The 15047-nt window shown below is 43.1% G+C and overlaps 1 protein-coding gene across 1 annotated transcript in view; it reads right to left on the minus strand.

The window, feature by feature from the left end:
• Nucleotides 1-2594: 2594 nt before the first annotated feature.
• Nucleotides 2595-15047, minus strand: part of EXOC8 (exocyst complex component 8) — a 54599-nt gene continuing 42146 nt past the window's right edge. The window contains exon 2 of the mRNA XM_077486576.1: nt 2595-6417. Within this exon, the coding sequence (XP_077342702.1) occupies nt 4803-6417 (1615 nt within the window). The 3' untranslated portion in view covers nt 2595-4802. The remainder of the gene's footprint in view (nt 6418-15047) is intronic.

Here is a 15047-nt window from a genome sequence, read left to right on the forward strand (position 1 = left end):
TCCCTTTGAAGTTCCAGCCATAAAGACTGCATTTCCCCACCAGCCCTGTTAGAAATGTCATCCCTCATATTTACTATCAAATTGCTCTTCACATAAAAGCACACCCCCTCCCACTCCTCTACTCACCCTGTCCCTCTGATTAAGAGAGTACCCTTGGACAGTCCCAAGCCATTCATGTTTGCTGTCAAACCAGGTTTCTCATATTCCTACAAAGTCAAAATCCTCATGTATCAGAAGTTTGAGTTCTTCCATTTTGTTACCCAGATGTCTAGCATGTGTGCACATAACTTTTAGATGTACATTTTATCCTTGCACACCTTTTGATCCCCTTTAGGTTAAGCAAGCCTTGGAAGCTTTAGTTTCCCTATAATCTGGTTTTAGCTGCCTGCACCTCCAGACTTTTCACCCATCTGTACACTCTGACCCTTGCTCACTGCACTTGTATACTTCCCACTGACCCCACCCCCCTCCACATACTAGTTTAAAAATTCCTACAACCTTCTGCCCATCTTCTCACCCAACAGAGCTGCACTCTCCCCATTTGGGTGCAGTTGTTCTCTGCTGTAGTGCTGGTAACCAGTTGCAAAGTCAGACTAGTTCTCCATGATTAACTTTTTTGGCTAGATAAAAAAAAAGCACTCATTTATGGTCAGTTAAAGAAGTTGTAAAGGCAGAAGTTTTTTTTATCTTAATGTGCCATTGGCTCCCGCAGCTGTGAAAGTCAGGGGCGAGAGAGGGCAGGGCCGGGCTCCATGTCTGAATGGACAGAGGGAGCTATGACTTGGCTCGGGTGCCCCCATAGCAAGCTGCTGGCTGTGTGGGCACTCGACAGGAGAGAGGGGCCAGGAGCAGCAATAAGGGACCCGAGAAGAGGAGGATCAGGCTGCTTTGTGCAACACCAACTGCACAGATTAACCACTTGCTTACTGGGCACTTAAACCCCCCTCATGCCCAGACCAATTTTCAGCACTGATGCACTTTAAATGACAATTGCACGGGCATTCAACACTAAACACTAAGTACCCAAATTAAATTTTTATCTTTTTTTCCCACAAATAGAGCTTTCTTTTGGTGGTATTTAATTACAGCTGGGAGTTTTATTTTTTGCTAAACAAACAAAAAAAGATGCAAAAAAAAAAAAATCATGTTTAATAGTTTGTTATAAAATTTTGCAAACAGGTCATTTTTCTCCTTCATTGAAGTGCGCTGATGAGGCGGCACTGATGGGCTGCACTGGTGGGCACTGATAGGCTGCATTGGTGGGCACTGATAGGCATAGTTAAGGCGGCACTAATAGGCACAGATAAGGCGGCACCGATGGGCACAGATAAGGCGGCCCTGATGGGCAAAGATGGGCACAGATAAGATGGCACAGATGGGTGGCACTAAGGGGCACTGATAGGTACCACTGATAGATGGGACTGATGGGCACTGATAGGTGGCTCTGATAGGTGGCACTGCTGGGCGGCACTGATGGGCACGGACATGTGGCACTGGGGTGCAGCACCTTTGTTGAGGCAGATTGTGGGCACTGCTGGGTGGCACTGACGGGGGGCACTTATATTTTATTGAGGTGGCACTGGCAGGGGGCAGGTGGGCACTGGCAGGGCTGACCGTGATCGGGACTGATGTCCCGATCACGGCCGCCGGTGATCGGCTCTTTTTTTTTCTCCTCGCGCTGTCAGCGCGAGGAGGAATAATAGCCGCTTACCGGCTCCGTTGTATTACATGATCAGCTGTCATTGGCTGACAGCTGATCACGTGATAAGGGTCGGGATCGACACCTTGCTCGGATCAGTGATCAGACGAGTCTCATAGACTCGCCGATCACAGAGCGCGCGCCCCTCAGGGGGCGCGCAGGCTGCTCGTGCACGGGACGACGTCAATAGGCGTCGTCCTGGCAAAGGAGGTCCGCGCTGTAGCCGTCATTCGGCTACAGCGCGGGTCTCAAGTGGTTAAATAAATATAACACGTTTGTTTTTTATTTATTTTCAAAACAAGACTTTACGAATCACTTTAAAGCGGTGTTTCAGCCATAAAATTTTTTTTTTTTTAAAGGCAGCAGCTAAAACAAAAGTAGCTGCTGACTTTTAATAAGGAGACTTACCTTTCCAGGGCACCTGCGATGTCGGCCGCCGAGGCTGACATGTGCCTCGGCTCTCGGGTCCCAGCGCTGCCATCCTCACTAAGGGGCATCACTGCCCGTTTCCTACTACTCATGCGCGAGTCGCGCTGCGCTTTGTGAATGGGATGCGCTGTGTTAGGGAACACACAGTTCCCAGAACACAGCGCGCTCCATTACCCAGAAGACAACGTGGAGGAGGAGAGAAAACCAAAGATCATTGAGGAGCAGGAAGAAGGAAGACTCCCTAGCAACAGGGATTTCTGGCAGGGTAAAAAAAAATTTCAAATGTTTTCTTTTTTTAATTTTTAAGAATATTAATGCTCTTTATTTTTTTTTTTTAGGGTGGCCCTCCACTTTAACACAGAAGCCTGCTTTCTGTAATAACCTTCCAGGTTTCTACTGAGCTGTGTGGTTAGACCAGTGTATGCAAATAGACTAAAAGGAGCACATTTTCACAGTACACAGCAGACAACAAGGATTTCTTATTTTTATTTTACTAAATATGTAACATGTTACACAAAAATAGGTCATAAAAGCTTCAGATATAGTATGTCAGGCATTATTCAGTTATTAGAAGACATTGTTATATCTTATAATTAAAACAATTGTCAATTGAACATGTAAAGTATATAATATAAACAGATATGAATAATGGCTTTGAAATTATGCATGCATGAAAACCAATGCCATTATTTAAAGATAAAACACACATTATCTTTACGTTTCTTATACCAGTGTTTCTCAACTCGTCCTCAGGCTGGGTTCACACTGGAGCGATGCGGGATCGCCGCGAATCCGCGGCGGGTTCCCGCATCGCATGCCTCCCGCCGGCAGTTCACACTGCCCTATGTGGACTGCTGGGAGTGTCAGTGAAACCTTAATGACACCCCCAGATCAGTTCGCATATCGCAGTGCGATCTGCAAACTCGGACAGGATTCGGATCGCATAGTGTGAACACCCATGCGATCCGATTCTGCTGCGGACCAAAAAAAGGGTCCCGTGCGAGTTTGCGGCGGGTGCGATGCGAATTCAGCCATACTATCTGTATGGCTGAACTCGCATCGCACAGAGATCGGATGTGATTTGCACTGCAGTGCGAATCACATCCGGTTCTCGTAGCCGCTCCAGTGTGAACCCAGCCTCAAGGTGCCCAAAAAGGTAATTTTTTCAGGCTTTCCATTATTTTGCACAGGTAATTTGATCAGTTTCACTGCCTTCATAATTACCACAGCTGTTTCATCTGAGGGAAATCCTGAAAACATGACCCGTTGGGGTGCCTTGAGAAATACGGTCCTATACTGTATGAGGCCTACATTAGCTCTGCTATGTCAAATGTATTTTTATTAAATCTCATTTTGTATAATATTGCAAGATTAATATTGTGGCATCTAATGAAAAATCTTATTGACGTTTGAAAAAATAAAAATAAAATACTGCTCACTTAAATGCACAACTGAAATACACTGTTTACTGTTTAAACTGAAAAAGGATTTATAATAATTTTGGCCAACTATTCTTAATAGACATGCAAATCGATTTGACAGCAAGATCACTCAGCTGCTTCCTAGTTTAGCATTACTGCTTCCTGGGTCAGCTTTACCACCTCCCAGGTGAGCTTCCATTCAGGTTAAATGAAAAATAACTCAGGTTCCCAGATCAACACAAGTGATGTTTATGCAGGTATTTTTTTCCACTGTTATATTGTATTCTGACAGCGAGGTCAGAATACACAGATCAGTGCTTGCAGCTATTGCCTGCATACCCTGATCGAATAATGGTTTTGCAGCATAACCATTCAACAGAAGCCTCAGAAGGTCATCCTGCTGAACTGCCCGACTTTTGGTACATGTATACCCAGTTTAAGGGATTCAGTGTGGACGCTGGTGGTGGACAGGGACACGAGAAGTTGAACTGCTGAACCAACAATGAATTTCTAAATCACAAAATACACTTTTCACCCATCTGGCTGTACAGTGTGAAAAATCTGTGTAAATTTGGCTGAGATGTATGGCTTGTAGCTTGCCACTTGACGTGTAGAACAGTAAATATGTATTTCAACTGTGCATTTAACCATTTGCATGAAGATTTGCTTTTAGATGAAGGGAACCTAAATGGAACTTTTAGCAAATTAAGTTTCAAATAAACTACCATGAATATTGGGTTTGCTACTGAATAGACCTCTAAAAAATCTAGACTAGAATAAACCATAAGAAGTATACCATGCACAATTGTAGAGTAGCTTCTACAGTAAGGGCTGCTAGTAACATTTTTAGCAAGCCTGCTATAGATTACTAATTCTAAGCCACAGCAAAACTAATACACTTTTTAAAGTGCACTGTATTTTTCCTAGTTTTTGTTGTTTAATAAGCCAAGTACAAAAATGCAAAACTGAAAATTTTAGTAACTATTCAAAAAAGATTGTCTGGAAACCTATTCCACATAGTTGGAGTGTTTAAAATATCACTGACATACAGTACATTAATGTATAACAGCACTAATAGCAGTACTGGATAGTAGAGAGATTTTATTCTCCTCCTCAAAACAAAGCAGACAATATGGCAGCTCAAGATCAGAATATCAAATAAAATCTTTTGAAAAAAAGCTTTTTCAGGGGACCTGTCAAAAAACATAAGCTCTGCTAGTTAAAAGACTGCACGTTTGTAGATTATTTTATTGTTAGACCACGGATGTAGTTCCAGGATTAATGCGAACCAATCTAGAGGCATTTCTCAGATCCTGCAATTGTTTGGCTGGTTTTCCAACACCCTCTTCAAACCGCTTTTCAACAACAAGCAGAACAGTGTCATATAAAAAGGACGCGTTTTGTCTGATGAAATTTTTCTTTTCAGATTCTTGTTCACATCTTAGACTATAGTCTACATGTTGAACAGCCACCAATATAATTTCCATCAAACTTTCCAGGAGAACCATATGCAACTCAGGAAAGTACAGTTTAAGGGCTTCTTCTAAAAAGGCCATGATTTGTTTTGTGAAGGCCACAACTGTGTAACTTAAGTTGACCCAACAATCTTCGCCTGTGTATTGGTCAAAACTGCTTACGCCACAGTTTCTCATTTCTTCTTTTAACTTTCCCAGAGCCTCTGGGGTCATCAGGTTCATTTTTCTCCACATTTCTTCAGAATTACGGTGCTTGGTGGCCTCAATGATAATATCCTTGTTATACTGCAAAGCAGCCTTTATGTCTTTTACTAGAAATGTATGGAGTATGAATGTAAGATCTAGACCTATTTCACCAAGTTGCTTACAGTGCTCTTTGGCAACTTTTACACACTCCGCTGCAGTGGCAAGGCTTTCCTTACTATCAAAGACCTGTTTACTAAAAGCATCAACAAACATCTTTAAGGAAGAACGGGACCATACAATAAAGGCAGAGTAACAACCACTGTTGCCTGCAAAGTCCATCTCAAACTCTTTGGCTGTCTCCAGTAGACTAGTAAAAAAAACATTACACAATTTATGAATGTAAAGTATTGTTGCTCCTTCAATTCTCAACTGACGTATAGCAGTTTGTACAGCCACAGCTCTGTTCTTTAAGAAAAGCTCACATGCTTTGGTAGACTGGCCCAAACGTATAAGCTGAGAAACAGCTCTACGGGTTGCCTTGGGACCTCCTCTTAAAGATCTGTCAGGGGAAAGTTCAAATACCAAAACATCAGTTAACTGTCGAACACGCATATCTATTTTTGCTCTTAATTCCTGCACAGCATGGGTTAAAGGTTTATCTTGCAAGTAACTATTCAATGTATCCAGCAAATCAACAGCCCCTTCAAAATTTCTCTGGGCTATGCAGACATCTAAATCTTCAGGTAGCTCTTGAATCCACTCTAAAGAAAGATCAACCTCTTCCTCCTCCTCCTCTTCATCTTGCTTTTCCTCCTTCAAAAATGGGTTAGTTGACACTTCTGCAACAGCAGGGGTAACCATGACAGCTTCTTCTTTTTTACGCTTATCATTTACAACTTTGTTCTTTTTTGTCTCTTCCAAGACTTCAAGCCACTCTTTCTTAATTTTTGCATTCTCTGCCTGAAAAATCCGACTTTCAGGAAACATAAGGATCTTGAACATATCTTTCATAGGTGGATTTTCCTTTACATTCACTACGGCGAGGTCATCCAAGTTATGTAGTGCATTATATTTGTACATACCCCTGCGATTTGGTAATGCAGTAGCAATAAGTAAGCAATCATTCATCAAAAATGCATGAACTTTCTGTATAAGGGTCATGCTGTCCACGTCAAACTCGGTCAAGTCCCCATTATATACCAAGTACCTTAAAATAAATGGAAAAAAAGAAAAAAAAGGTAAGTAAATTGTACACAATAACTTCTTAATATCCTTTTTATAGTTATATTTGCTTCTTGACAACATGGTACAATGCTTCCCCCCCGTCTGATCAGTTTTTAAAAAAAAACTCCAACCCAAACGTAAAGTGGTTCTAAAAGCAGAAGGTTTTTTTTATTTTATTTTTTTATCTTAATGCATTCTATGCGCCTTTCCTTATTTTATAATATTCTAAATCAAAAATCAATATTCACCAAATCCCCTTCTACGAGGACATGGGAATTCGATCTGTCAACTTCTTACTCCAAAGAACAATGGATTAAAGCACTTTCATCTACCTATAAAGCCACTTCATCAAAAATTATTATTAAGATGGTACTTAACCACTTCAATACCGGGCACTTAAACATCTTCCTGCCCAGACCAATTTTGAGCTTTCAGCGCTGTCGCACTTTGAATGACAATTGCGCGGTCATGCTACACTGTACCCAAATGAAATTTGTATCATTTTTTTCCCACAAATAGAGCTTTCTTTTGGTGGTATTTGATCACCTCTACGGTTTTTATTTTTTGCTAAACAAATAAAAAAATAACGAAAATTTTGAAAAAAAAATGTTTTTTTTTTTTGTTTCAGTTTCAAAACTTTGCAAATAAGTAAGTTTTCTCCTTCACTGATGGGCACTGATGGGGTTACACTGATGGGCAATGATAAGGCGGCACTGATGGGCACCGATGAGGTGGCACCAATGAAGTGGCACTGATGAGGTGGCATTGATGGACACCGATATGTGGCACTGATAGGCGGCACTGATAGGTGGCACAAATTGGCACGGATAAGTGGCACAGGTGGGCATGGGTTAGGCGGCACAGGTGGGCATGTGTAGGTAGCAGAGGTGGGCATGGGTAGGCGGCACAGGTGGGCATGGGTAGGCGGCACAGGTGGGCATGGGTAGGCACTGATAGGCGGCACAGATGGGAACTGATAGGCGGCATTGTATTATAATATATTGCACTAATGGATGCCAATCAGTGCCAATCAATAATGCATGCCAATCAGTGATGCCCATTATGGGCACTGATTGGCATCCATTGTGGCCACTGATTGGCATCCATTATGGGCACTGATTGGCATCCATTGTGGCACTGACTAGGTGGTCTAGGGTGGCATACCTTGTCCTTGGCATCCCTGGTGGTCTGGTGGCGTCCCTGGTGGTCCAGTGTGGGCATCCTCGGGGGGGCTGTGCTGATAATCGATCAGCACAGACCCCCCCTGTCAGAGGAGCAGCTGATCGGCTCTCCTCTATTCGCGTCTGACAGACGCGAGTGAGGAAAAGCCGATCACCAGCTTTTCCTATTTACACTGTGATCAGCCGTGATTGGACACGGCTGATGACGTGGTAAAGAGTCTCCGTTCGGAGACTCTTTACCGAGATCGTAGTTGCCGGGTGTCAGACTGACACCCCGCAACAACGATCGCCGCGATGCGCGCCCCCGGGGGCGCGCAGCGGCTCATAATCCTGATCACGTCATATGACGTCCGGTCAGGATTATGAAACCACTTTGCCGCCGTCCATTTGCTATAGGGCGGACGGCAAGTGGTTAACACCCACACAAATAGCAGGTTTATCACTTCCTTATGTTCCAAATTACATCCCACTTCATGCTAATTTTGTTACGGTAAACGGGCTGATTAACTACAATACACCCTGTTGTACAATTATAGGTCTCTCCCGGTTGCTCTTGCCTGGGGTTGCAGCGAGTGCCCATGTGGGGCGTCACCAGGTAGAGGGCAGTGGGAATTTATGAGTCACAATTATGATGGCTTCCTGGGACGTTACTGGTGTTCTGAATAAAAATATTAGCTGAAATTAATAGCCCCATTGAAGGTTAATACATGTTTCTTAGAAACATATGCCGATACAACATGTAGTCCTATGTATTCAAATACCTTTAGTGCAATGTACTGTCCATACATATTGCATATTTTTTGTTCTTTAGTTTGTTTGTGTTAATATCCTTTACAATTTTTGTTATAATCCCAAAAAAATTCAATAAAAATAATTGAAACTAAAATAAAAAAAAAACTTTCAATGTTTAGCAGCCCCCCTAATACTTACCTGAGCCCCATCTCAATCCAGCGATGATTCACAGGAGCCTCGGCTGTCTGGGACTCTCCCTCCTGACTGGCTGAGACACAGCAGCGGATGCCATTGGCTCCTGCTGCCGTCAAGCGGCTTGCTGTGGGGGCGCTTGGAAGGAGGGAGGGGCCAGGGGCGCTGTCGAGGGACCCGCAAAGTGGAGGATCTGGGCTTCTCTGTGCAAAACCATTACACAGAACAGGTAAGCATACCATGTTTATTTTTAAACAAAACAAAAAAGAACAGCTTCAGCCCCGGAAGATTTTACCCCCTTCCTGACCAGAGCACTTTTTGTGATTTGGCACTGCGTCGCTTTAACTGAAAATTGCTCAGCCATACACCAAAACAAAATTGACGTCCTTTTTTTCCCCACAAATAGAGCTTACTTTTGGTATTTGATCACCTCTGAGATTTTTATTTTTTACGCTATAAACAAAAAAAGAGTGACAATATTGATAAAAAAGCAAAATTTTTTACTTTTTGCTATGATAAATATCCTCCAAAAATATATAAAAAACACCAAATATTTTCCTAAATTTAGGCCGATATGCATTCTTCTACATGATAAAAATTGCAATAAGCGTATATTGATTGGTTTGCGGAAAAGTTATCACATCTAAAAAAAGAGGGTAGTTTTATGGCATTTTTATTATTTGTTTTTATTAGTAATGGCGGCGATCTGCGATTTTTATTGTAATTACAACATTATGGAGGACACATTGGACACTATTTTGGGACCATTGTCATTTATACAGCGATCAGTGCTGAAATGCACTGATTACTGTGTAAATGACACTGGCAGGGAAGGGGTTAAACACTAGGGGGCGATCGAGAGTGTGTCCTAGGGAGTGATTCTAAATCTGGGGAGGGATGGGCTACCACTGACATGACAGGGAGCATTAGATCCCTGTCATGCCACCAGGCAGAATGGGGAAATGCCTTGTTTACATAGGCATCTCCCCATTCTGTGGCTCTGTGACACGATTGCAGGACACTGGCGGACATGGAGTCCGTGGGACCACAGGCATGGCCCCGCTGTACGTGGCAGGTGCCAGCTAGCCCCGCCAATTAAAGGGGACATACAGGTACACCCATTTGCCCACCGCTGCCTTTGTGCCGTCATATATTGCCATGCAGCGGTCGGCAAGTAATTAATTTTAATTTGGCTAGTGCAGGAAAAAGCTAGATCCTCTGCTTATATTTGTAATCAATGTCTGTAATAATTAGAACTTCTGATATTTCTTTTGCTCTCCATGCTTTCCTGTTCCAAAGACAACCACTCCCCTGCTATATAAGTCACAAGGACAGCTTTTTTGGTAGCTCGAACCGGGCAGTTTTTGGTGCATTTGTGCTTTTTGTCGTGATTTTCTGCTCAAATTAAAAATGATAAAAACATGAAAAAGCAATAAATATGTGAATAAATAAATGTAAACCAAATTCACAAATAACTAAAAAAAATATATAATATGTAATAATATATAAATAAATAATAATTAAACCCTAACCTCCTAAAAATATTAAATAAATTATTATAAATAATAAACACCTAAACAAAAAAAAAATTAAATAGTTATTTATTTTGTGTTAGGTCATTTAATTATTTATTATTATTTTACTTTTAGGGTTGGGGTAATTATTTATTTATGATTACTTGGTATTCATTTATTAAATTTATTATTTAATATTTTTTTTTTTGTAGTAGTATTAACACCCTAAGAAAAAATAAACAAAGAACCCTATGCCAGGAAGCTAGTTCAGCTAATACTAATTCTCATACAGCTAATGCTAATTCTTCTGCAGCTAATGCTAATTCTTCTGCAGCTAATGCCAATTCCAATTCAGCTAATGCTAGCTCACTAGCACACAGACGAGCTCAGGTTAATATCCAGTGTGCACTGACAGGTAGGCGCCTCCCGACCAACCTGCTGTCTTACAATGTATGACCCCGGCTCACCTTGACTATTAATTAAAAGCCACACAGGGAGATCGGTGACTATAACCCCCCCCCCCCCCCCCCCCGCCACCGCACCGATCATCCTCGATAATCGGACTAGGCATCAAAAGCATTTGCAGGAGTACAAGTGCAAATGCTCGGTATCAGTGCAACCTTACTTTTAAAGAGTAAGAGCACTTTCACACTGGGGAAAAGTGACGCTAATTTTTAGCAGCACCAAGGCACCCAATTTTAAGTGTATTCACCGCTCTGGCAATGCACCAAAAATATTGCTTGCAGGACTTTTTCCTGTCCTGCAAGCGCACCGCTCCAGTGTGAAAGCCCTTGGGCTGGAGAGGCAGGGGACCAGTTTTTCAGGCGCTATTTATTTATTTTTTTCCTTCAATAATTATTATTGCAGAAGTGGTGTTAAACATACAACCATGTCAAAGGCACCTAGATTGCCCATGCAGAGGCTAGAATTGACGCATAAAAGACAAAAAACAACAAAAGGAAATACAACATAAACCAAGGAGGGTAGTCTCTTGATTAACAGTCACAGAAGTTCTAAGTGCAACATACGTAATTTAGGGTAACCCGCTATAAGTGTAGGAATAACCAGGACAAAGTCCTTTAACTCTGCATTAAAATCATCTGGAGCCTCTGTTGGCAATTAAAAAAAAAGGGGGGACCGAAAGCCTTGGTAAAAGAAAAGGAACAGAGAGTAGGAAAAAGAGGGGGAGAATAAGAGAAAGTGGGGAAAGAGGAGAAGGGCAAAGGAGAGGGGGACCCGGGGCCATCCGGCAAACCAGTCAGAGCTGATCTATACTAGCCAGAGTGAGTTCGGGGAAGGTATACTCCAGCCATGGCTGTCAAACTTTAAGGAACTTGGCGAGTGTCTTTGAGTATACTAGACATTTGTTCTTTGACCATAATGGACGTCAAGCGGCTTTTCACTTCCTGAAAGGGGACTGCGTTTTTTTTTCCATGCTTGAGCAATTGTGCTTTTGGCCGCTATGAACAGATAGGTTGCGAGTCTCTGCTGACGAGCAAAGAAACCCAGTATGGGGCAATGTAATAGCGCAAATTTGGCCTCTTTATGGATATTTAAATGGAACAGGCCAAACACTCTGGACCAGAAACCCACTATTCGCGGGCAGGTCCACTAGGTGTGAATTACATCCCCACGATGGCCACATCCACGGAAGCAGCGATCGGTAGAGGTTGGATTGGCATGGGCAATACATGCTGGAACCCAATACCACCGCAATAGAACTTTGTATGCTGCCTCCAAGATGGCAGTATTAAAGGAACATTTAGCTACAGAAGAACAGGCCTTGCTCCAATCCGCCAGATTGATCCCATGTCCCAAATCTTGCTCCCACTGGGACACATAAGAGAGCGAGGGAGGAGATGTTCGACTATTCAAAGCTGCGTAGAAGGTGGAGATAAGACCCTGGGCATGAAGACAGATATGTTCAAAAGCAGAAATCTGGAATGGGTAGGGGGAGGTACATCGGAGCATAGTAGCTATCCAGTGCTGAATCTGAAGAAAGTCATGATGTTCACGGAATGCAGACCACGTTGGTGAAGTACGTGTAGTCACCAGATGGCATACCTAGGTAAGGCCCCGCGGGGTCCACCAAGCGAACGCCTGAGGCTGGTTGAGCCGGGGACACACACACACACACACACACACACACACACACACAATGGGTTATTTGTAATAGGCAGCAGGGACAGGAAGGGGGACATAAGGGAGCTTGAGTATTAGAGCTGGGAGATTTTCTCCAAAAAAAAAAAAAAACTTGATTCACGATTTGAATCGAGTTTTTTTTTTTTTTTATGGACACGGACGGTCCTGAGGAGCTGCGGGCAGGAGTTTTTAGGTGGGGCCGCGGCTTCGGCCTAGTGCACGGCGTCCAGCCTTGTGGACTAGACCAAATTGATGGCTACTTCCAGCCATAAAGTCAGTGGTCATATCTCATGCTGTTTGTGTGATTCTTTGCAGAAGTCACGCGACGGTGACGAATGCGCAAGGAAGGAAGTGAGAGAGATACCAGGAAGAACGCTGGAACGCACCGCTCGTTGCTCTGTATATACTGCATTTATTTACTCCTCAAATGTGAGTACCCTGACGTTTTACTTAATAAATTGAATCTGTTCAAACTACTGCACTATGGGATATCATCTCTTTATTTTGTGAGGCATACCTACCCTAGGAATTGAAGCAAGCTATTCACCAATATTTGATTAAGGCTGTAACCTCACAGCCGTGAGGTAAGGGCACATCCGTCTACTCACTGGATAATAGGAGGAAAAAGTCACTGCATCTGTATGCCTGCATGAGTCACTGGAGTTTGAAGCAAAGTGCTCTCCCTTTGAACACAGCATGTTCACTGCATTGAATAGTTTATATTGACTATTAGCACTTTACCCATTTGATTCATTTTTGCACAATTTTTTTATTTGCAATTGTTACGTTTTATATTGCTGCTAGCATCATTTATATCACTTATAAGCACTGCATGGATTACGCATGTTGTGTATATAGTTATTGGGTTTATTGACATTTGATTGTTCACTTGGCATGTCACATGGTAATATGCTTATGTGATTATTTAAAAATTGTACACTTTTAGTTATATATCTTGGATTATCACTTTATTTTCACATTTGGTTTACTATATTGGCAATTCGGTAATGCCTTCTTGATTTTTACTATTTGTGAGCTTAGGCATTCATTTATGATTGATAGTTTTACCTTTATGGTATTTTTATATATTTGCTATCACGCACTTCAATAATTTATCAAGCACTTTGCACATTCTTCCCTCTTTCCCTTTCCCCCCCCCCTCTTTATCTTTCCCCTTCCCCCCCCTCTTTCCCTTTCCCCTTCCCCCCCCTCTCTCCCCTCCCCTTCCCCCCCCCTCTTCCGTCTCCCTTTCCTTTTCTTCCTCTATTTTCTATTGCGCAACACTAAAATCACAAAACTCTGCTCTGGAGTAGGTGGAGAAAATGTGGAGGAACTAGGTAGGGTGTGGAAAAAGTACAGAAATTTTGGTAAGACCACCATCTTAACAGAATGGATTCGACCCAACCAGTACAGGTGTGGGAATTGCCAAGTCTACAGAAGAGTGGTCAAGGATCTCAGTAGGGGATAGTAATTAACCGAGAATAGGGAAGAGTAAGTGGGGGTCAGCCGGATTCCCAGATATTCAATGTAGGTGGTTGTCCAGAGAAAAGGGAAGTGGGACCTCAGGCGTTCTACCAAGTTGATATGAAGGCCCAAAATGGATGAGAAATGTGTCAAGAGGTGTAACAAGCTGGGGAGGATAGGAAGGGGATGTGTCAGGATCAGAAGGGCGTTGTCAGTAAAGAGGCTTAGCTTGAACTCATGTCCTGCATAGGGCATATTTGACCGTAGCTGTAGCGGCAGAGTATAGAGCCTGTATCCAAGCCAGTAAGGATTCCCCAAAACCCAGAGAGCGTACAAATTGCAAGTATTCCACTGACAGTGTCGAAGGCTTTATAAATATCTAGGGAAAGAAGGAAGCCTGGGATTTTACGATGCTGCATAAGATGAACCACCTTGCGGACATTATCGCCAGCCTGCCTCCCTGGAATGAAACCCACCTGATCCCTGTGGAACAGGTGGCCTAGATATTGATTAATGTGGGCGCTCAGGATTCTACCTAGGATCTTTAGGTCATCATTCAGAAGCGCTATCGGTCAGAAGGTCTGGGGTTCACAAGCGTCTTCTGGCTTCTTAGCGACCATTGCGATGTGGGCCCTTAAAGCATCAGGAGAGGGCGAGGAGCCTTGGTTTAGAGCGTTGAAATAGTTAGCAAGGTGAGGTGCTAACAACGCAGGGAACGCCTTATAGTAAAGACCAGAGAAGCGGTCCGGGCCAGGAGCCTTAGAGGGCTTCAGGGACTTGATTGCCCGGAGGACTTCAGCTTCGGAGAGGTTTGCGTTGAGAGCATCATATGCGCCACCAGGAAGCAAAGGAAGATTTAGGCCTTGAAAGAATTGTTCTGCTTGCTGTAAAGGAAAAGGACGTGGTTTAGTATAAAGCAAGGAAAGAAACTCAGATAATCTAGATAGAATTTGCTCAGGATTAGAGGTAAGACCCCCAGTTCCAATATGGAGTCGAATAGGCCTATACGCCTTCCCCACCGAATTCAGTTTCTTGGCCAGCATAGGACCTGGTTTATCTGCACAGGTATAATACTTGTGCTTAGACCACCGTAGGGCCTTTTCAGCTCGGGAAGTGGAGAGAAGGTCAAGCTCTGTCGCAAGGGTGTTGCAAGCTTTTCTATGCACAGCCGTCTTCCAAAGCGCATCAGCGGCCTTCAGGAGCAACTGTAAATCTGTGATGCGACGGTCTCTATTTGGTTTACACGCTGAAGCGAGTTGAAGGACATGCCCCCGAACTGTAGCCTTATGGGCTTCCCACAGGGACACGGCTGAAGCGACTCCGCCGACATTGTCAGCAAAGTACGTTTGTATGAAAGATTGGATTTCATACACCCCCCAGACACATGT

This window comes from Lithobates pipiens, unplaced genomic scaffold (assembly GCF_037356315.1).
Source record: "Lithobates pipiens isolate NorthernLeopardFrog02 unplaced genomic scaffold, aLitPip1_a1.2 Scaffold_18, whole genome shotgun sequence".
NCBI classification, from domain to species: Eukaryota; Metazoa; Chordata; class Amphibia; order Anura; family Ranidae; genus Lithobates; species Lithobates pipiens.